The 23,890-nt window shown below is 38.5% G+C and overlaps 1 protein-coding gene across 2 annotated transcripts in view; it reads right to left on the bottom strand.

The window, feature by feature from the left end:
• Positions 1–23,890, bottom strand: part of bcas3 (BCAS3 microtubule associated cell migration factor) — a 339,719-nt gene that overhangs the window by 229,925 nt on the left and 85,904 nt on the right. For both annotated transcript variants that reach the window (XM_087795199.1, XM_087795200.1), the window contains exons 17-22: positions 22,907–23,031; positions 21,227–21,392; positions 21,046–21,143; positions 10,846–10,946; positions 6,034–6,230; positions 4,941–5,038 (exon numbers count right to left, since the gene is read on the bottom strand). In XM_087795199.1, coding sequence (XP_087651325.1) covers positions 4,941–5,038; positions 6,034–6,230; positions 10,846–10,946; positions 21,046–21,143; positions 21,227–21,392; positions 22,907–23,031 — 785 coding nt within the window. The remainder of the gene's footprint in view (positions 1–4,940; positions 5,039–6,033; positions 6,231–10,845; positions 10,947–21,045; positions 21,144–21,226; positions 21,393–22,906; positions 23,032–23,890) is intronic.

Raw genomic sequence — 23,890 nt, forward strand, 5'->3', positions numbered from 1 at the left:
AGTGTGCAGAAGGGCATGATGGGAGTTCACTGTTTTTGTTTGGCACCGTAAGTAAGGTGGGTGGGGTACTTAGTGAGTCCCACAAAGTTTTGTAGTTGTGAAAAAATGTATCCACTGTTCAAAAAGATTAAAAACATGTGAAGAAAGACTTCAACTTAGTACAATATATATAAGTGTAGTACCGCGCGTCAACTGGAATATGGCGAAGGAAACACTGTATTTTTAAATAATATTTAAATCAGATATATGTATTATACTTTCACTTGAGTTTCCCTGGATTTGCATAATATATATATTCTATTTCAATACATTCCCTCCAGTAATTTAAAGTACAAATAAATAATGTCTATAAAGTAACGTAACAGTAAAGGATGTGAATGTAAACATTTTTGTGATGATAAAATTGAGCCTGAAGAACAAACCTTGGACGAAGCTTTGAGATGCATCATGGGAGAATTCACTTCCTCATGAATGATTGACTTTTATGATCTGGGAACTAAAAAAGTTGGTCAGGATCTGATCTGTATCTATAGCATTTTGATGGGTTTTTATTATAGAAATATATTGGCGTATCCGTGCATGTCGTGAAGTTTGATCGACGGAGAGAAATCTCGGTGTGAGGTCATCGCCTGGAGACGTCAACACTTTTTATTCTTAGATTTTCAGAAGAACGAATGTGAAGAAAGACTAATAAGTCTAGTCGCTCAATTTAACACGAGTTCCAGCTAATCTTCGCCCATTAACAGCGAACGCTATCGACTCAAAACCCGCAGATAAAAACACACAAACAACAACACAAAAGAGCCACTTGTGTGCGTCTAGCCGCTGCAATTAAACACACCTTAACGACCGAGTGCCTCATTAGTCTCAGAGGTTTGTCTCATTTTCTTTCTCGACGTGACCTCCAGGCCCCCCCGGGGTCCGCACTCACACACCAGGCAGGTAGGGGACACTGATAACGGCCACATTGATTGTGTATATTTCAGCTAAATGGAAGTGAGACGGTCGGCACCGCTGTCTCTTCAGACGAGAGATATGCTGAGTCAAGTTGGCACTACTGGAAACACTGTACAATCGTGTGTGTGTGTGTGTGTGTGTGTGTGTGTGTGTGTGTGTGTGTGTGTGTGTGTGCGGGCGACTGCAGATGGCGCCCCATCACCTCGGGGAAGACACAGATAAGAAGAGAGTATGTGCTGAGATAAGATGGTAGCAGACTCTGGGGAGACTGACTGACTGTAAATGAGTCAGTGTGAGGAGGAACTTTATGGCCTCGTCGGGGGGCCTGAGGACGGAGCAGGAGAAAGAAAAAAAAGAAAAAAAAACACTCCGACGATCTTGTGTCGGACGTGGGACGAGGAGGACGATCGCCCTCAAGAGCCGGACACTGACGTGGGAATAGATGTCCACGATGGACTCTGGGCTCAAATCCAGGGATTTTCGAAAACCAAAGATTTTTATTGTCGATACTAAAAAAGGAGTTAAACCTTCTTGTGTAAACAGCGGCGACGGTCGTAAAAGAGGCTTCATTAAAGGGCAGCCGTCATTGGTCGCGGGGCGTTATCGAGGGATATCTTGAATGGTAGATAATCCTCAGGTTTCACTCGCTTCAATCCCCGACTTCCATCGGTCTCGGGCCTCGCCTGTAAAAAAGCCGGTGTTATGATCTTGAGAGTGGCACAGAAGTGATGCTGGCGGCGATAAGAGGCGGCGCCATGGCAGCGGTGGGACACAACACTGGGGCCTGATAAGGATCGTGTACGTCCCCGCGGATCTGGATTCGCTCGGAGTAAAGACACAAGGATGGATAAAAAACAAAGGATGGCGTAGAGAGAGAGAGAGAGAAGTTGTCAGAAGTGAGGATGGAAGGAGAGATCGTGATTATCTGATCAATTATCGGGACTTCATAAACGACGTGTTCTTTGATAAATACTTTTCTGAGCTACAGACTAGTACTGTAGTTGACAGGGAGATGCATCTACATATGCAAGACAAATACAAGAGAAAAACAAATAAAACATGGTCTTGTTGGAAAAAAAAACAACATGTAGATCTAATGGTGCAGGAAAATATTGTTACAGTCATACATTGCGATATTATTTTCCAAAATAGTGTATCAAAATTTGACCGCACTGAACATTTTAAATGTTTTTTTTTTGCATTGCATTGCATATGTTATGTGTATATGTAGTTATTTTACGGTTTGTAGTTCAATAAAATCTGAGTCAAATTAACAGATATTCACTTCAAGTTAATTTTCTGGTTGCGTCTTCCAAAGCTATAAGAACAGCAAAATTCCGCAATGACTGAGGATGAGAGGATACAGTGGACTCCGGCAGCTTTTAAAGCTGATTTTTGGACATATTTTGGTTTCAAAACAAAAATACTAGGGTTGTTATCGATGCAACGTTGTATTGCGATTTCTTTTTCATGGTACTGTATCGATATTGGACAGAATACTATATTTTTTATATACGTTTGTTTAATTAATTATTTTTTATGTTTTATTTTAATTTTTCATCGTTTCATCGTAAAATATTGTTCTTTTTGTGTTGCAATTAAACCTCCGGCCACAAGGTGGACACAGTCTTTAGGTCCTCCGCAGTCAAAGAAACAACTGTGAGATCGCAGCGATAACTGAGGATGAGAGGATACATTGACTCCAGCAGCTTTTATAGCTGATGCTTGGACATATATTTTGATTGAAAAACAACAAAAAAAGACAGAGTCATGTGGTCTGTAAATTCTGCTACATCAATGTCAAGTACTCGACAATACTACAAATATATCCTTGTAGCTACAGTATCACAATATATTGCAATATAGCGTTTTGCTGTCACTGTATCATGATACTTCTGCGTCTGCTAAAGTTTTACATGTTTAATGCAAGCAACAATCGCATAGTAAAATACAGTATATTCTGCGTTATTTGATACCAAATTACATGAGATATTATAAGTGAAAAAGTAAGTAAGTAAAGGTTATTTGTAAAGAGCCTTTCTAGACCAGGGTCACACTTCAACAATAAAAAATAAAAAATACAGTTAAAATATATACTTTAAAAGGCCAAGACACATAAGACAAACACAGGAGTCCCAGAAAATGAAGGAAAAGACTACACGGATAAAAATGTCTCAAGATTTTTCTTGAAGGAGTCAGTATCTTTGACGGACAAGGTCCCGCGTCAAACAAAAAGTATATTAACCAAACCGTCTGTAACAGGAAGTATAATTCTGACTACAATATTGTATTCAATTCTTCAAATTATCTTAAAGGTGTAGTTCACCAAAAATTCAAACTCCACTAATTTTGTAACTCTCAAATCCACTAAGGGTTGAGATTATTATCAGCGTAATATGTTCCTTTTTACAATAGTAGTTATAGTTAAAGTTTTAGTTAAAGACATAGGCAAAAATGGAGGTCCATGCTAACATAGCGACTGATGCTAACTAATCTTCATCTTTGTCCAAAAGAAAACACTCCATACTGCTCGCCTGGAAATATTAAATAAGTCTATATTTTAAGATGGTTTAAGCGGTTTTAGAACAAGCTTAAGTTGGAACAATACCTTGCGAGGTTTCAATATAAGATGGACTTTAAAGACGAGCACCATGGAGGAATTTGGATATTTTCAAGTGTCTTTTTGGACGAAGAAAAGACTCAGTTTTACCCATCGGCCCATTATTTGCCAAACGAACAGGTGCCGGCGGACACAGGTTTTGGGATTGGAGTGGAAACGTGGCAGAGCGAGCACCGAACACTCATCGCTGCACAACTATCTGCGACACTGAGCTGCAAATACCTCCTGACACCAGCGCAGAGAGGAGCCGAGCCACCCATCAGATGAGTGACTTCTCTGTCACAAGACACAGCAGATAATGCTGCAGACCCCACCGTCACTTCTCTATCGCGTTTATCACCACGGACGACCAGATAAAACGTCACGCAATAAGTGAGCGCTCTTTCACACGCCGCCGCCACTCGCATGCCGACACATGACAACGAGGCGCGAGGAAAAAAAATCATTATTTCGATCACGAACGGTTAAATATGTGCGGAGTGTGGAGATGCCTGAAGTTATTTTCCTCAGGGGCCACATTTTATACAGTGATGCTTGTGACGGCAAAAAGGAAAGGAGTGAGAAGCTTAAATATAATCTGGAAAATAAAGTAGTTACTTAAAAAAAAAACAATATAATAAAGCTAATTATGATTAAAAAAAACGTATTTTATTCTATTAAATCAACTTTTATTAAATAAAAATGACACTAGAACCACTGTTCTCCAAGTATTAATTATAAAAAAATATTTAAAAAAAACAGAGGACAGGAGACAAAAACTTTTATACATATTTAAAGTTTAACTAGTATTTAAAAATTGACAAATACATACGTATAAAAGCGTTATTTTCTATATAATCTACATGATTTTTCCTGTCATATCAAGGCAGCCAAATAAAAAAAAAACAAAAAAAAAACAACATTTACTCATGTTTGAAGTTGGGCTAGTAATGAATAATATAAAAAAATGTAAAATACATATTTTTTTTGTTCCTTTATAATCTACTTTACTTTCCCTTTGACCTCATGAGGGCCACTTAAATATAGTCAAAGGGTCATATGTGGCCCCTGTGAACCAGACTGAAATCAAAGTAGAAAAGTTTGTATTAGAAACTGTATTTTAAAGCCATTTTTGGTGTGTATCGAACATGTTCTCCTACACAACATATACAAAAGACGACAAAACCAGCATCAGTCCGACTGCACTTTGAGCGAAAACCTCAACCATCCCTCCAATGTTCCACGGAAAAGTCCCAGTTGAAATTGAATTTTCACAAAATACAAACGTTATAAAAAAAACCAAAAAACTCAAGAAGACACAATGGCGTACGATGGAAAGAATGAAAGATGCCGACAGACAAAAACTAAAATATTTTGTTCCTACCTGATCCTCCCTCCATGATGTTGGACTGTCCTCTTCTCTCCGCCACCAGCCGCGACGACCCCGGCATGCTGACCGGCTCCGAACGCATGGGTTGGATCCTACAAGAAAACAATGAAATACGTGTATTTTTTAAAGCAGGAAACTTAAAATTCCTTTTATATTTAATTTTTCCCATGAATAGGATGAAATGCAATATTCAAGAAAATGTGATTTTGCACTGAAATAATCTCTGACCAAAGGTATAAGAGCATAAACAACTGGTGATTGGATGAACTTAAATAATATGTTATGGACATGCTTCTTAATTATTGTCTTTTGATGCTTTTTCGTCTCAGACTAAAACTATCTCCTCTTAAATTTGAGGCCATGGTGCTCTCTATTTTATTTAATCCCGATTCGGCTTTTATTCATATTCTATTCTATTTATTTTTAATCATGTTATTGGTGTATCTTATTTTATTATTTAATACTATTTATTTACATGTCATACTTTGTACTATGTGCTGCAGGCGGACTAAGGCGGCTAAACTGAATTCCGTGGTACATCATTTCGACAATAAAGATTCTAAATTTCGATGTCTAAGGGTCTTGTTCATGAGTGAGAGGTACAGGTGGATCTTAACTATGGTGGCGGTCAGGTAGAGCTGAGCCAGAGAGCAAAAGTTCTTCATTTTCTGATTGAATTTCGTGTCAATCCACATCTTTGATCACGAACTCCGGGTCATCATGACCCAAAGAAGGTGATCCAGGAAACAACGGGTCTTAAATGTCTTTCCTCAGGAGTCCCAGGTCCAAGAAAGGAGAACTAATCTCTCCAATCTGGCGAGGGACTGTCTTGGGATCCTCTAAATGAGATGGTCTTTTTGGAAAATATGTGAACACCACTCCAGATAAGCAAAGTAGAATCATGATGATCATGTTAACATCACAGCAAATACCTTAATTTATAGTTAATATACAGTAATCCACAGTAATTCATGAAGTTTTTACTATAGACCGGCTAAGGTGCAAGTTTGAAAAGATCATGACATATGTAAAACTCTTCAGATTATTATTATATTTATTAACCGCACCGATCCGTCTGAGGTCTTACCCGAGGCTGTGCAAGTCCAAGTCATCGGTGTCAAAGTCCAAGAGGGGCTGCTGGACGTCAGAGGGCCCCTGGGACTGCAGCACCGAGGAGGACGAGGAGATGACGGTCGTCTGGCCGGAGGCGTGAATTGTCTTGAACTGGAACTGAGGTCCCATCCACAGACGGCGATGTGGTCCGGTGTAGGTGACGATCTCCACCTGAGGATTGACAAACGTTCAATTACACACGTGTTTAGTAGCAACTGGGTTGAAAAATGTAGATTTTGTGGATGTATGTTGTTTTCTCTTCCAATGAATTAACATTTTCAGACCATAGGGTGCACTGTATTCTTAGGCACATTTTGTTCTACTGTGTGATTGATGCGGTTGAGTTTATACAAACAAAGAGTCACTATATACACACACCATACTATTATGTAAGAGCACAGCACTACTAACTAACAAAAGTTTAATACTACGGAACCTACCGGAGTGAATCCAAAGACAATATGAGACGACTCTTTATAGACTCACACCAAGTGTGGAGCAATAGTGGCTGTAAGTAAGTAAGTAAGTAAGTAAGTAAGTTATATTTGTAGAGCTCTTTTCTAGACCAGGAAAGCAAGAACCATAATTTTAAAGTTGATCGTAAAAGAAACTTGCAGCCAGTTAAGAGATTTAAGGATTGGAGAAATGTAAGTTCTTCTACTGCAGCAGGTCAGAATTCTCGCTGCAGTTTTGTATCAACTGCAGGCGAGACAGTTCCTTCTTGTTAAGACATGAATACAAACCGTTACAATAGTCCAGACAAGAAGACACAAACGCATGGATTACAAGATCCAGATCATGTTGACAACATTTTCCCAAGTTTAGAGATTTTTCTCAGTTGAAGTTCTGATCAGTTTTCTGCAGCGCTGACACGTGCCACTAAAACTGGCAGGGTTTTAATCCTATTTTCCTCGCTAAAAAAAAAGGATTGTTTGGGCATGAAATCAGTTATAAAAGTAAAAAAGTACCTTGTCAGTTTCCAAGATAAAACACCATTGGCATGTGTTGCTATCGGTTACCAATCGCCGTACCGCCCTTTTTTGTATGAGTCCGGAATAATACTTTAAGGACACTGTGATACAACAAACTATGATACAATTAAAGAACTAAGTAGGAGGCCCATATAACCTCACCAACCTACTTATGGTGCCAACAAAAGTGAACTCCCATGATGCATTTCTACATCCTTGCTCCATTTAGCACCAGCTGATCTATCATTATAACACTTTTTTTTTAAATATACGTCTATATTGCTGTGTCAAAAGCGATTGTCGGCTATGATTGGTTTGCTGGGCGGCAAAGCATTCTGGGAGCTGGTCACCTCGTGGGTTCTCAGGATTTAAACCCTACATTAAAAACGAGGGACTACTGTAATACCAGAGCAGCATAATTTGGATGCTTTCAAGCAGAATAATCGACATGAAGCAAAACTCTGGAGCGAGAACTCAACTTGACTTTGTTCCAGGTGTGTCTTCTTAAGAAGTTTAGATCGACCCCCTTTTGCCTCGGTGTCTCCGCTAACAAGATGGGACACACTACTCCGGTCGTCTGAAGCGTCTCCACTCCAACGTTGGGTCGCCTTGGCATCTATGCATGTGCTAATACGCCGCACTTAAAGCTTCTCAGCACGACTGCGACACTCAGAGTCCGATGTCAGAACCCGTCAGAGTAATGCGAGTTAGGAGTCCTGGCAGCGCCGATGGTACGACTTCCTGCAGGGTTCATAAAAGTGTGACACCAACCGCGACGTGGCAGTGTGCTTGACGTGAGGCCTGGAGGGAGAAGAAGCTGTCACTGGTGTGGCAGGAGCTCTGTGGGCGCATGAGCAAAGTGGCACTAATGCTGGCTGAAAGGAAGACCCAGCTCTGGATCTTGTGACTCATAAACAAGGCGCCGCCGCTTCTACACTTGCTTAATTTCTACCAGCTGATTCCGCCACTTATTGCTGCTCTTCCACACCTACTCGCCACAGTTCTCATTTTCCAAATCGCACTTTACTCACCTCCTGGTGTCTCGCAGTCTCACAGCCTCAGAACGCTTGGCACGAGTCTGACCGGACACCATGACTAGATGTACCATGATGCATTTCAGCGCCAGAGATGTCGGTAGAGCTATGATTCAATATGTTTTGATTCCATAGACTACTGTAAGTTGCAGGGGGTGTCACACTTAATCATAGGATGGGCACAAATCTATTTTCGGAAATAATTTCCTTAGGGATCACTGAACTATCATGGGTCAAAGAAAATTTATATTAAACCAAACCTTCTGTAACAGGAACTTTGAGTCCAATTTGTGTACCTTCTTTTCATTCTTAGAGGTTCATTTTATTTCAATTATCTCTGTGTCTTTTTCTCCTTTATCAAAAGCATCACCAGTTTTACTCTTATTAGAAATCTCTATGTATAATTGCAGACATCCATAATCCATTTTCCTTATCTTACCTTTGACACTGATGTGTGTAAAATAGGTCATGGAACCATTAATGACCAATAATACATTCCAAAACGTTGGGATTTGATACATTGTATGTTTATAAACTAATACAATTCAGTTAGAAAGGCGTTCATGAATATGTGTATCGTCAAGAATATGGTAATAAAATACAATACAACGTTACAATATATTGTAATTCTGTAGGATCAAGGATGTATTTGTAGTATTGCCGAGTACTGAGAAAACGCAACACCAGAGACTCAGAAGTGGAAATTTATTTGGAACACACTATTTTACTAGTGTAACCATAATTGCCCATAATGCCTTTTGATTCCAGGGACAATGTCGGCACAAGTGGAGACTAGGAGTGTGGAATTTCAATAATCTGGTGTTATGATATCACTATACAAGCGCAATGATACGACATGTTGCGATATATATGACACTGTAGTAACAAGGATATATTTGTAGTATTGTTGAGTACTTGACTGTGGTGTTGCAGAATTTACAGACCACATGACTCTTGACGAAGTCGTAACTGCTTTCGTTTGTTTTTAAACTAAAATATGTCCAAACTACCACTTTAAAATCTGCTGGAGTCCACTGTATCCTCTCATCCTCAGTCAGTATTATTTTGTTCCTTTAGCTGCAGAGGACGTAATGACTGCTGCCATCTAGTGTCCGAAGGTTTAATTGCAGCACAAAAATGAAAAAATGCAGTGAATAGTTGCAGGTTATTTGTAAATAATACGTTGAATTGTTTTATTTCAAACACACTTCAATTAAATATAAACCTTTAGAAGACTATGGTAGGAAACCAAATATGAGTTATAAACAACATATAAATCAGAGCGAAGGATGGATGTGATCTTTGCAAAGCTATCATGGAGCATCTGAACCACAGATCCAGCAGGCTAAGTGGTCCACATTTGAGCCGATCAATTATGGATGTCGTAGAATTATTGATGGTAAAAATGCACTGGCTCACCTGCCAACGTCTGAGATGAGTGCTGTGGGGGTTAACCAGCCTTCCAACGTCAGGACTCGTGTCCCGGGATACACAACGCAATTACAAAATGCTTCCTAAGTTTTTGGAAACATTCAAAGTCCTGTCCTCTTGGAGCACGAAATCACCTGAAGATCCACCGACGCAACTTAAAGTAGCGGGAGTTTAATCCAAGTGTCTGGACGAGCCAAGATAAGTGGATCTGCTCGGTACAAACATGTGAACTTGTTTTTAACAAAAGCTAATTTAGTTTCCAGGTATTTGTCCGTGTCTCCAGAGTTGGATGAGACAAAGCATGGCTTTGAATACGAAACAAGAATTTTCAACTTTTATATTTAGGTTCCGAAAAAGAAAAGCCTCTCTCAATCAAATATTTTTTTCACAAAATAAATTCTTAAATAATGTCGATTTGTAAACGTTAGAAAATCACACATCAGATCAATTCACACAAAAAAAAAAAATCACGAAAAAGAAAAACATAATAAATAGACTTTGAAATAAAATGATTAAAAATGGAAGTATAACCAAAACCCCAAGTAATATAAAATGAAAGCACTGAATGTCTGTTTATCTGTAACATGTTATTATATATTTCTTTTTCTTTTTCACTGCAAGGAATAAATAAACTTTACCAAGTAAAATATACAATTTAAAATGTATATATGTTTAGTCTTTGGTGCACATATAGCAGTCACTCTAGTGTATTATATACTTGTACTTATATATACCACTATTTTAAATAAATAAACTTTACAAAGTAAAACATACAATTTAAAATGTATATGTTAAGTCTTCGGTGCACATATAGCAGTCACTCTAGTGTATTATATACTAGTACTTATATATACCACTATTTTAAATAAATAAACTTTACAAAGTAAAACATACAATTTAAAATGTATATGTTAAGTCTTCGGTGCAAATATAGCAGTCACTCTAGTGTATTATATACTAGTAGTTATATACACGACTATTTTATCATTTATTTAAAATTATTTCAATTTCTATCATAGTTCCAATTTTTGTGTTGCAAATAAACTTCTAGCTGCTAAATAACGCCGTCATTGCATACTCTGTAGCTTAAGAAATAATACATCCCTGTGATGACTGAGGACGAGAGGATACAGTCAACTCCGTAAGCATGTGTGGACACATTTTGGTTACAAAACAATATATATATACATATGAAGGTGTTTCAATGTTGTATTTAATTGTTATTATTATTACTTTATGCATATGTATACATTATATATATATACATTTATAATGAGTGGTGTGGGGCGACTAAGAGGTTCGGCTCCTTCAACTCAATCCCACTGATGCAGGTTTGCGTGGATGTCTGACCTGTGAGAGCCACTCTTGGTCCTCTTGTCCGCTGTGATCAGACGCCAGGCTGTCTAACGACTCGTGACGTGTGATCTGGCTCGGGCTTCCTGGAGGCATTCCTGAGACACACAAACACGCCGCTTTTAAACACAAATACAAACACACAGACAGTAACACCTGACACATGTACACACAGCAACAACGTTATTGTTGAACTGATAGCAACGCTTTGTGTCGCCGTGGATCAGCAGGAAAGGGAATACGAGAGCTGCCAATCAAAGGATGACTCGAAGGTTTTTTGTTGTTTTTTTAACCACAGAAAACAACGTTGTAACGAAAGCTATTGAATGACTATTCAAATGTTTTGAAACCTCCATATGACACTCGATATTCTTACAAAATACACATCACTGCGCAGCTTAGTTACATGTAGACATGAATCATATCACTTATGATGTATGACATGTTTTGAAAAGACAACATACAAACACATTTACATATATGTTTTACATAAACAGAATTCCAAAAATATTAACTTGGATGAAGTACAAAGTACAAAGTCAATTGGTCTCGTCTGATCACTTACATTTTCATCAGGTCAACATTAAAGCTGGATCAGAACCCACATCATATTTTCTCTAGTTTGAGTGCAGAATCCTACGTATCAGCGATAATATGCAAGATCGTCAATATCTCTACTGAGAAAGATGACGAGTCACAATTTGAAAAGATTATGTGTTGAAGAAAATATTGATAGACTTAAGTATTGAAGTATTGAATACTTGATCGGTTTCAAAAAAACTGTATCCATTTTTATTAGTCTTTTATTTTTATTTTTTAAAATGCCTAACCTCTTTTAATTTCTACCATAGTTCTATTATGTTTTAAATTTCAATTAGGTGTGTTAAAAAGATTTTTTTCATTTTTGTGTTATAAAATGCCGCTAAACGAAGGCAGTCATTACATCCTCCTTAGTCTAAGGAACAATGCAATCCCTGTGATTACTGAGGACGAGAGGATACGGTCGACTTTTAAAGATGGTTTTTGGGGCATATTTTGGTTTAAAAATATATGAAAATAAGTAAAGTAAGTAAGTAAATTATATGCGTAGAACGCTTTTCCAGACCACGGTCACAAAGCATTTGTTTTTAAACCAAAATATGCCCAAAAAAACATCTTTAAAAGTCGCTGGAGTCGACCGTATCCTCTCGTCCTCAGTCATCACAGGGATTTATTGTAAACGGTTACGACTTTGTCAAGAGTCATGTGGTCATGAACAAACATATCCTTTTATATACACTATTGTAACGCTAGATTCCTGACATTACACACTCCTATAAATGACCGAATCCACGCAACTGCAGGATGTTGCGTTCAAGGGGCTCCTCTGGTGGGACGTGAAACGATTTCAGCCGCTACAGTCGGCCGAGACGATCCTTCTTCAAGTGGAGCCACTAAGCCCGAGCCGTGCTCCCTATTAAACAAAATGACTGCTCGTCTACACCCACACTTCCGAGCTGCTCCTGCCAGTGTGTCTCCCTTCCTTCAACTCATGCTCTCTGACCCTTGGGGCCAATAGCTAGTCCCCTAATTAATTATTGATGTTCTGAAGCAGTCTCTCCAACGGCTGGATCGGGTTTCCTCTGTGTGTTCAAGGGTGAGGGGGGAGGTGGAGGGGGGGGGACTTTCAGAAGGGCCAGAGTTAGGCTCCGGGAGTGGGAGAGAGCGGTGGTCAAGGAAAAAAAGAAAAGGTCCTCTAGTGTGGGCGGGTCACGGAGCGTGAGTCAGGAGCCAGACTGACCTCGGCAGTTACAGTCATATCTGCTCATCTGAGTGTCGGCTAGCCGCCCACTCACCTTCCTGCTTTTAAAACGCTCATTACAGGCTCTCAGGAGATCGAACATCAATGTTTACCGACGACTTTTTAAGTGCTAACTTATTGCAGCACACTTAAGGAAAGAGCGCGCCTCTATGGTAACGCACCGACCGGCAGTGATGCGCTATCGACGGCTATAAAGCGAGGTCGCGACTCCGGAATCAAAAGGAAATAAGTTAAAAACTAGGACGACTGGGACAGTTTCTTCCAAAGGATAACATTAAGAAACAAACATGAGCAAAACGTTAGTGTTATTACGTTAAAGGCAGTGTTATTACATGTATTTTACAGTCGTTTCCTGTAGAGGTGAAAATATTGATACACTTAAATATCGCAATACTTTTTCTAGCAATACCGTATCGGTGTTCTACTTCACTGTATAATTTTTTCTTAGTGTATAACAATATTACAATTTCTATCACAGTTTCATTGTTTGTATTTCAATAAATTGTTAATAAAGGAAAATAACTTGATTTTAGTTTTTAAATATACAATTTATATATAATGTTGATACATTTTTGTGTTGCAATTAAACTTCCGAACGCTAGATGGCGACAGTCATTACGTACTCCGAAGCAAAAGGAACAATTAAAATGCTGTAAGATCCCGGAGATGACTGAGGACGAGAGGATACAGTGGACTACAGCAGCTTTTAAAGCTGATCTTTGGACATTTTTTGGTTTAACTTCGTCAAGAGTCACGTAAGAACATCTGATCGAATTCTGACAGCACTGAATCTTTTAAATACTTTTTTTTTCATTTCATAGGTTACGTGTATACATAGTAATTTTATGGTTTGTAGTTCAATAAAATGTGAGAAAAATTAACAGATATTCACGCCAATTCATTTTAATTTAATTTTATGGTTGCAATTAAACTTAGGACTTACGACATCCTCCAGAGCTATAGAACAACACAATTATAATCCCGCAATGACTGAGGACGAGAGGATACAGTGGACTCCGGCAGCTTTTAAAGCTGATGTTTGGACATATTTTGATTTGAAAACAAATAAAAGCAGTTACGACTTCGTCAAAAGTCATGTGGTCTGTAAATTCTGCAACACCAGAGTCAAATACTCCACAATACTACAAATATACCCGTGTTACTACAGTGTCGAATACATCGGAACGTGTCATATCATTAAGTTTGTATCGTGATATGTATAGTATTGCCAGATTATCGAAATTTCAGCCCCTTAGTCTCCAGTGATGCCGACAGTGTCCTTAAATTCACATAAAATCATAGTTCCACTAGTAAAATAGTGAGTTCCAAACACATTTCTACTTCTGGGTCTCGGCTGTTGCGTCCTCTCAGGATGGCCCGTCCAGCGCGAGGAGCCAGCACCCTATTAACCGGGGCAGCGGAGCAGGGAGTCGGAACCAGAACAAAGGCTGACTCAGCATTGATGCAGACCGCCCTCCAGGGGCCGGACGGGCCGATCTCCGAGGAGAGATAAGGGAAAAGGAATATCTGATGGATCTGAAGGTCTGGCTGCTTGTTGCGATGAAGACAGCCATCTTGTCCCAGCTATGTTCAGCCTTATTACTTTTTCTTTTTTTTTTCTCTCCAGGGATCTGACATTTGACTTAAGATGGCCTCTGTCCCGCTTCTCACTTTCGCTTCTTCTTCTTCTTCGTCCTCCTCCCCGAGATAGGTGCTGGCACACTGACAGCCTGTGATAACTTAGCCATGATATCCTTCATGCAGGATTTGACTGGCAGCTCCTTCATTGAGCCAACGCTACACTTACCCCCGTCCCATTCTCTAGCTCCCTTTGATTAGTGACCCAGTCATGGCGCCACGGTCTCTCTTTACCAGAGCCCGACGCTCCGAAAAAAAGCCTCCGCCGCGGCCCCTTCTCTCGGAGCAATTAGATCTATTGACAAGGCAACTGTGGCTGGTTTGTCATGAGCCTGGAATTCCTGAAAGAGATGCCGAGCCAGCCAGTCAGTCAGTCTCCACAATTAGCATATTATAAGACAGGTAGAGAGGGAGGAGGACGGACAGAAAAAGAAAAGAAAAAAAAACAGCCAGTGTTGGTGCAGAAAGTGAAAAATCATGGACGTAAATGTTTTCTTCTTAGGAATATTGTTGCATAGAATCATAGGATAGACTGATTTCCTGTATTGAATAATTCACAAATATTATTTTTTAAATGTAAATGAACATCTGATTAAAAAACAGTAATAATATGAATGGTTAGTATAAATATTAATTTGCAATAATGCAGTTGTATTCACTTCCTTATTTTGTCGACGGCCACTAAAGGTAGTCTAGAGGATGAAAGTTGATGAAGTATTACTAGGTAGGTAGAACTTTATTGTTGTCAATTGTTTTTTTTCTTCCAAATTATCTATAGCAAATACAGCAATTTTTCATAAAAAATAATCAAAATAAAATAAGAACAAAGAGAAATAAAGAGAAATAACATACTAGCAACTACTACTACTAGTCATACTAGAAACATAGTGTAGCTTCAACAATTATTTTTAGTAAATATTACACTTTATTATTTTTGTAAAACTACCTTGTTTCTTTTCAAACAAATGTGTTGTTTCGATCTTACACTAAAATGGAATTATATCTTAGTAGCATATTTCTAAAGTACATAGGTATTTCTCTTCATCATCTTCCCAAGATTTAAGTTCATTACTTTGAAGTACTCTCTAAAAACATGTCATTTGGAAAAGAAACAGTCATAAGTATACATCTCCATAATCCTCGCGGTATGATACATAAGGTATAATATTTTGGATTAACATGTGAATAAACTGTATGTTAAATGTGTATAAATATTTTTTTTTTTATTGAAGAAAGATCCCTTACAGGTCTTATAATATAAAAGAAATATACTGTTTTGAATCTTGAGAAAATCTGTAGTACTGTAATGTATACTCTTGTTATACATGTTTATTGTGGTTTATACAATTATAATGATTTATTATATATATATTTTTTTAAAAACCTACCTTTTACCTTTGGTTTGAGTCATTACAATCATTAATATTTTATAGTTTTTTATTATTATCTTTTTTATCATCAGTTTTGTATATAAATATATTTGGATAGATATAATGTTTTCTTTTAAATACATTTATATACAGTTTAATGTCATTTTTTGACAACTTGTATGTGGTGTGTACATGACATTATCCACGCTCATAGTAGTGTCAGACTGGGACAGAATACTATCACAGCACATCTAACCACTTCAGAGATGTATATCAAATAATACTTAACAAACATGTTAATAAAGGAAGAAAAAAACAGCTACATCATCTACTTTACTTATGACAGTATTTTTTGTTAACTAGTTTCAATTGTATTCATAATTAGATATATTTTCAGGACGTTAAATCAATTATTATTGATAATAACTATGTGTAAATTGCATTACTGGACACATCTGAGCAGATATGTTGTGTCGGTTTAATTCAGGACTCCATACGCTACAAAGGAGAAACACAGTCGTGATAAAACCCATGACTTTCACTGATGATAGGGATCCTCGGAACACTTCTGCCTGTCCCAGTATTTATGAAACAACGCTGTGATGTGTGGCTGTGAGTGCGACACACATACGACCCGGCTCTCTGTCCTCTTATCTCGGTACTCACTGCCTCTCTGTCGACCCGACGGGTGCGCCGGGCTGCCAAAGATGGACAGGTGGAGATAGTGACCATGAAGTGGCGCCACCGCTACCTTTTATCATCTTGCCCCGGTGGCTCCGGTCTGGCCTGACCCTGGCCCCGGACTATTCCATCCCCTGCATATTTAATCGGCCCGGGTCACCCAATATAGAGCCTTGAGATCGGAGAGCACGGCCTGTCAGTCAGGAGCTGCCGACTCCGTACCTTCCGCCCAAAACTCGGAGGGACGAGGTTCTGGTATGAACGCATTTGAAAAAACTCTTTGACCTTGAGCTGCTAGCTGTGACCTTTCCTGGTAGATATTAGCTTATAACATTAGCTTTATTTACGATGTATTATTGTGTTTATTTTAATTTTATTTTCTATCATAGTTCTACTGTTACGGTTTATATTTCAATAAATTGTTCATAAAATGAAATTATATATTTTTGTATTTTCAATTTAAAAAATATTCAAGGCAGTTGTTCATATTTGTGGCGCAATTAAACTTCCAGCCACTAGATAGCAGCAGTCATTACGTCCTCCAAAGCAAGAGGAGCGATTCGATTTTGCGAGATCCTGGTAATGACTGAGGACGAGAGGATACGGTGGACTCCAGCGGCTTTAAAAGCTGATACTTGGACATATTTTCAGTTTCAAAACAAATGACAGAGTCATGTGGTCTGTAAATTCTGCAACACCAGAGTCAAGTACTCGGCAATACTACAAATATATCCTTGTTACTACACTATCACAACACCAAAGTCAAGTCTCAACAATACTACAAATATATCCTTGTTACTACACTATCACAACACCAAAGTCAAGTCTCAACAATACTACAAATATATCCTTGTTACTACACTATCACAACACCAAAGTCAAGTCTCAACAATACTACAAATATATCCTTGTTACTAAACTATCACAACACCAAAGTCAAGTCTCAACAATACTACAAATATATCCTTGTTACTACACTATCACAACACCAGAGTCAAGTACTCGACAATACTACACATGTATCCTTGTTACTACACTATCACAACACCACAATCAAGTACTCAACAATACTACAAATATATCCTTGTTACTACACTATCACAACACCAGAGTCAAGTACTCGACAATACTACACATGTTTCCTTGTTACTACACTATCACAACACCACAATCAAGTACTCGACAATACTACAAATATATCCTTGTTACTACACTATCACAACACCACAATCTAGTACTCGACAATACTACAAATATATCCTTGTTACTACACTATCACAACACCAGAGTCAAGTACTCGACAATACTACACATGTATCCTTGTTACTACACTATCACAACACCACAATCTAGTACTCGACAATACTACAAATATATCCTTGTTACTACACTATCACAACACCACAATCAAGTACTCGATAATACTACACATATATCTTTGTTCCTACAGTATCACTACATATTGTATATGACTCAGGATGAAAGGATACTGACACTACATCAATATATCGTTTTAGTTTGACCTCTTAACATTTTTTTTTTCACTCAAATAGTGTTGGATATATTTGTGTGTAATAACAACAGGTTCCAAACTCATGGGTTGGGGGCCAAATCAGGGCTGCCAACGTATTTCATGTGGCCCGCCAGATGGTTTTCTTAAAATCAGAGCGGAAGAATGTTTATGTTGATATTGTGACTTATAATAATGATTGTTTAAGATAAGATGAGAACAGAGATTATGGATGACAACCAATAACAGTAAAGCAGGAAACGCAGAAATAATATAATAATCAGACTCTTACTTCCCGTTACTGACTATTATGTAAATATAGTTGGACACCCCTTGGTCTAGACTAGCACAATATATCATAATGAACTGTATCATGACTTCTAAATGGTATCGACGTATACATCTATTTAAACAAAAACTCCAGAATTAAAAGTCGCGACCCGAGGGTCTTCATCTCCTCTTCATCCGCTCGCCCTGATGACGACGAAGTGCAAGCGACAAACAAGTGTTTTGCATGTGAAACTGTGTCACTTCGGTTTCAGTTTCCTCCTCGGCCGGCTGATGGTTTGCGCTCTGCACACGGCGGCCGGACAAGGGGCATATGGCTGTGCAATAATTCCTCCTAAGGTCAAATCGACTCCTTTCTCCTGGATCGTTTCTCCCTGCTCGACTGCCAGAAGCCCCCCGGGGGCGGTCCAACGGAGGCGACTTGGCAACGTGGGAGCGAGGTGCGGACGCGGGGAGGTGGCGCTCTGAGGGGCGAAGCCGGGGTGGCATCCCGGGACCCTTCGGGGCGGGAGAGTGTGAGGAAGCGGAATTTTGAGAGGAATTACCGCTTATTGAATTCTAAACCCTCTCCGTGACGCTTCACACGCGTGGGGGGGGGGGGGGCCCCCGGAAACCAGAGGATCCGGTTTTTTCGTGGGTGTGTTATCTCGGGCTAATTGGATGTAAAATGCTAATGCAATGAATCTCTCTGCTCTCATTATGCTGCCATTTCCAGTCTCTGGCAGGGAGGACGGCGGACGAAGCCGACGCCTGAGCCTGTCACTCCGACGCGTCCTCATTGTTCTGACACTACAGAGACCATTAGCGCTAATTTGAGGAAATATCCTACCAGTTAGACCTGGAGCGGCGCAGGAGTCGGGGCAGAGACGAGTGAAAAAAAAAGGGTAAACACGGCGACTGCTTGCCCCGGAGCACCTGTTAGAGCTAATTACAGATTTTGTGTGTTTATAATTACGGAGACGGTTCCAGCGGTGGGGGGGGTTTTGACTCGGTGTTTGGCCATCCATGAGCACTCTCTAACATTGGTGAATTGGCCTAGATGGAACCTAAATGACTGGCTGCTCCGTGGTTATTAAATCAGAGGGGACTGTAGGGTGCGGGCTAATTGGCCACAGCATGGTATCTTGGTTTAGCACTAACATCGCAGGCAGAAACACTATAAAAAATAAAAATAAAAAGTTATTTATAAACAGAGATGGAGAAACGTTAGGGTCTTTTCTCGCCAACGGTCTCTGCGTGAGGCCCTGTTAAGAGCAGCTTTCAACAAATCCAACAGGGGAATATGTGGTACCGTGACAAAAAGGATGCACACGACACATACATGTGCTCGTCAAGGGAGGCAAAGTATGATCAATTATGATACCCGAGCGCCCGGGGGGGTCATAATGGATCTGCTACAGCTGTGGTGGGCAAAAAAGGACGATATATTTTGAAGGTATGATAGAAAAAATGTCTATCGTACATAGGGTTGGGTATCAAACTTTGGATCTTTTGCAGCAACGACCCTGAGTATCGAAACACGCTTCGTATTCAACGTACAAAACATGATATTTGTGGATTTTTCTTATGAAAAACTGATGATGAAGCCGTGGAACATCAGACTAATTTGTCACTTTTTAGCAAGTGTTCTTTGCATCTGGAATTTCTTTTGTTAAGGGTTTTTTTTTCAGTAAGAAAATGTGTGGAAATTGACCAAAGCTGATAAGAAATGACTGTACAATGTGTAATGTCATTTTCTTTTTCTTAGAATTGATCTTATACAATAGGTATCGAAAGATGTATTGTTTCAGAACTGGTATCTAAGTAAATGCATCAGTATCAGTACTGGAAATCAAAAGTCTACAATCAATACCCAGCCTTTAACGTAACTCGTTTATCAATATATTTTAGTAATTCAAGTAAAAATGTAAATAAATAATGGCAGAGTAAAAGCGAGCAGTTCTTTTAGTATGTTTTTGAGTTATTCTTTGACAAACTATAAAAATAATATAGTGCTATTGCGATAAAACAATCCATATCGTTGATAGATTTGTGTCGCTAACGTGTTCCCTATTTATTATTATTAGAGTTGTTTTTATTATTACAGTAATATCTGGATAAAAGTTGCACATTTTTTCACATAGGTTGTGAGATAATGAGCCGGTGGCAGTATTGCACTAAAATATGAAGAACAACCATAACTATACATGTATAAGAAGATAAAAACAGACAAAAATGAATATAATGCCATTTTTAAGTTTATTTTAATACTAAATAAAAGGCTAGTAAAGATGTGTTTATTTAGTTTTAAAAGCTTACCAATCTGAAGCATTTAAATGATCATCACACAAGGGATCAACATTATCTTTTCAAGCATAACAAATAGTTTATTTACCAAAAGGAAGTATGACTTGTTCTTGTCATACTTGGAGGCTCCCTTTATCTTAACCATCTTAACAGGACGATAAACCATCTGTCCTCTACGTACTCTGTATAACTGTAGACATCAATAATATCTGTTCCTTGTCTTATACACTTAACCATCTTTATGGGTCACAAAATTAACATTGATGAATCACTATAATAAAAATGTTGTGTTCTTTTTTGAGACAACATTATATTCACAAATTAATTATTTCAAGTAAATCTTATGATGAAATATTAGACCAATAGAAATACCTTCTTTTATCTCTTGGAAATGTTTCTAAAGTTTCTCAAAAGAGACAGGATGTGTCAGTTTCTGATGAACGGTTGACGTTCCCTTCTTTGACTTTATTAGAAATATATATTCACGTCTAAACGGTTCGTGATATTCTGAACGAGGATCAAAGGTTTAAAACCATCAAAAAGTCTTTAAAGTTGACGTTTCATAAAAAATATATTTTACAGTTCTAACAAATTTTATGTAATCCCACATGAGTCCCACATACCTGCCAGAAGACACTGACAGTACTGGACCAGGTCCGAGGCCTGGATCAGGGGGTGATTGGAGTTGAAGGGCGGCTGCAGCTCGTTCCACTGAGGGGTTCTGCGTTTGAACAGGAGACGCACAATCAGCAACAGATTCTCCCTGGAAAAGGGAAGCGGAACGTCTTGACGGCTCCGAGTTACCTGGCCAGGGTCCAGCAGGCCCGCGGAGACGTGCTCAGCTCCAGCGGCGTGTCGTCGCTGGTTTTCTGAGCCGTGCTGAGGGGCCGGGGCTCCAGGACGTGCTCCACCAAGTTACCGTAGCAGCTCAGGATGTAGAGGGAGTCCACCACCGTGTGTCTGGACTGATCTGTGCGGCAGTGAGTCAAACAGAACCTGTTTTTGAGCGTTCTGGACTCGAAATAAAAAGACGTAATTGCTCAGTTCAAAACATGTGTTACGAGAACACGACACAGCAGGAACGTTGCCGGTTGTGTTGAGTTTGTAGGTTTTCCCCGTGTTGTGTTGGTCTACTCCGAGAACTCCGGTTTCCTCCCACAGTCCAAAAACATACAGAGGTTGATTGGGAACTTGAGGGAATTGTCCGTAGATATGATATGTTTGTGTGTAAATGGTTGTCTGTCTTTTTGTGTACTGCGACAGACTGGCGTCCTGTCCAGGGTGTCCTCAGCCTCTTGTCCGAAGAAACTGGGAGAGGCTCCAGCCCTGCCCCCCCCATAAGGGAATAAGTGGTAAAGAAATGAATGAATAAAGTAAGAGCCTCAAAATGAAACTACATTTACACGTGTTCATGATAATTATTATCCTCCATAAGGTTCCCCCGGAATTTAACTCTATATATATTTAATATCTATATTTATATATATATATATATATATATATATATATAGAGAGAGTTTAATATTATTTAATATCTATATTTATATATATATATATATAGAGTTAAATTCCGGGGGAACCTTATGGAGGATAATAATTATCATGAACACGTGTAAATGTAGTTTCATTTTGATTAACCTGCTATTTTATTTTGTAATTTTGCTTTTTTCACATATTTAACGCCGTCAGTATCTTGGAAATCTTATATAGCAATATTTCGATACTCCATGTTTTTAACGGCAACCGGATTCGGAACAACAAAAAACGGAGCATGGAACACGATCTGGGAAATCAAAGTCTACTTCTGCGTGTGAGATGCATTCAAAAGACACAACTTTACACAAGTGTGAGTTTGTGTCGATGATCTTAATACGAGATAAATGCATCGTCTGCATAACTGCTGACGCAACTTCTACTAGAAATATCAACTTCCTGTATGTTTCAGACGATCATTTGTGTCACTAATTTTTATATTTTGTCATTATCGACCCTTATTTAATGATTTAACGAACCTTATTGGAGGATAATGTTTGTTATTTAAATGATTTATTAAAGCTTAATTAAATTATGTTTGTTGCACAAGAGAAAAAAAGTTAGTTTTCCTCTTTATCTTTAAAAATAAAACGATGATTTGATACTTGAAGAGAGAATACATTCTTTGCAATATCAATAAAATGTTTATTTTAATGTAAAACACATGCATGGAAATGTATGGCTGATAATTTCCCAGATCTTGAACGTAAATACGCCAGTTTGTGAAACCATATCAAAATTAAACTGATTGTTGAAGGAAAAATGGTTGATGTACATCATCGATCACACAAGAACCACATTTAAGATCAAACATATTGTTCCTATTCAGAAAAACTAGTTGAAAAAATGGCTAAAAACTGAAGTAAAACTGCAAGACGTCATATTTCTATATTCGCTGTAATAAAGTGAGTGGATTGACAGAGTGAGCTGTGAAACCAGAAGTCGTCTCACCTTTGTCTCTTTTCAAGTTGGGGTTCGTGATGAACCAGGACCGAGACGCGGCAAAGATGGCCGCCACGCAGAATTCTCCTCCGCTTGACTTACTCGGGGAAATCTGAGGAGGTGGTTTCGTTTTGCTGCGAAAAAAAAAAAAGAGGAGAAAACAAATAAAAAATGTGTAATAGACAGAAACACAGCATCACTGTCGCTCTGTTCTTGTCATGAAGTATCGATTCAGGTCACAAGACAATTCAGCAGGTGGAAGGAAAACAAAAACAGCCGCTAGCATGCAGGACTGATCGGAGAATAAAAAGCATCACGTACGTCATCATCTTTACGAACTTTGAAACACTCAAGTCGACATTTGTGCTCCAACTGCCACTTTTTATTTTAAAAACAAATCGTAACAAGGTGTGTCAAAATCTAAGTAAATTAAAATTATTGATATTGGGATTTATAAAGATGTTATCTTTTAAGATAAGAAAAAAAGACACTATCAGTGTAAATAATTACACAGAAACTACTAAGAGTTCAAATGGAAATAAGTCAAATTTCGTGTCGGTTCAGTAAATAAAATATTTAGTTATTATCATATCAATAAACAAATACTAAACAATTTCCTGTCGGGAAATCGCGAGAGCGTGCTGTGTGCTTTGCCTCGTGACGAAAAAACTACAAAAGCTACAAAAGAGTCAAATCCCACGTTGATAATTTGGACTTTTATCTACATTTTAAAGTTTAAACTGTGTTTTTACATGAACGTATGCCAGAGCAGGAGATGTTTCAAAAAAACGTCATCGACATCGTCGGATTCATTTCCCTATAGCTCTGCTATAGAGGTGTCCATAAATAAAACAACACAACATTTTCGGCCCTTCTATCTAAACCCATACAGTCTCTGACCGTCTGCAAAAACTATAGAAAAAGTTGACACAGTCTTGCTTCTCAATAAAGCATGGAAAAAAAGAACACAATCTTGATCACACACACACACAC

Source organism: Callionymus lyra, chromosome 7 (assembly GCF_982586985.1).
Source record: "Callionymus lyra chromosome 7, fCalLyr1.hap1.1, whole genome shotgun sequence".
In the NCBI taxonomy this organism is placed as follows: Eukaryota; Metazoa; Chordata; class Actinopteri; order Syngnathiformes; family Callionymidae; genus Callionymus; species Callionymus lyra.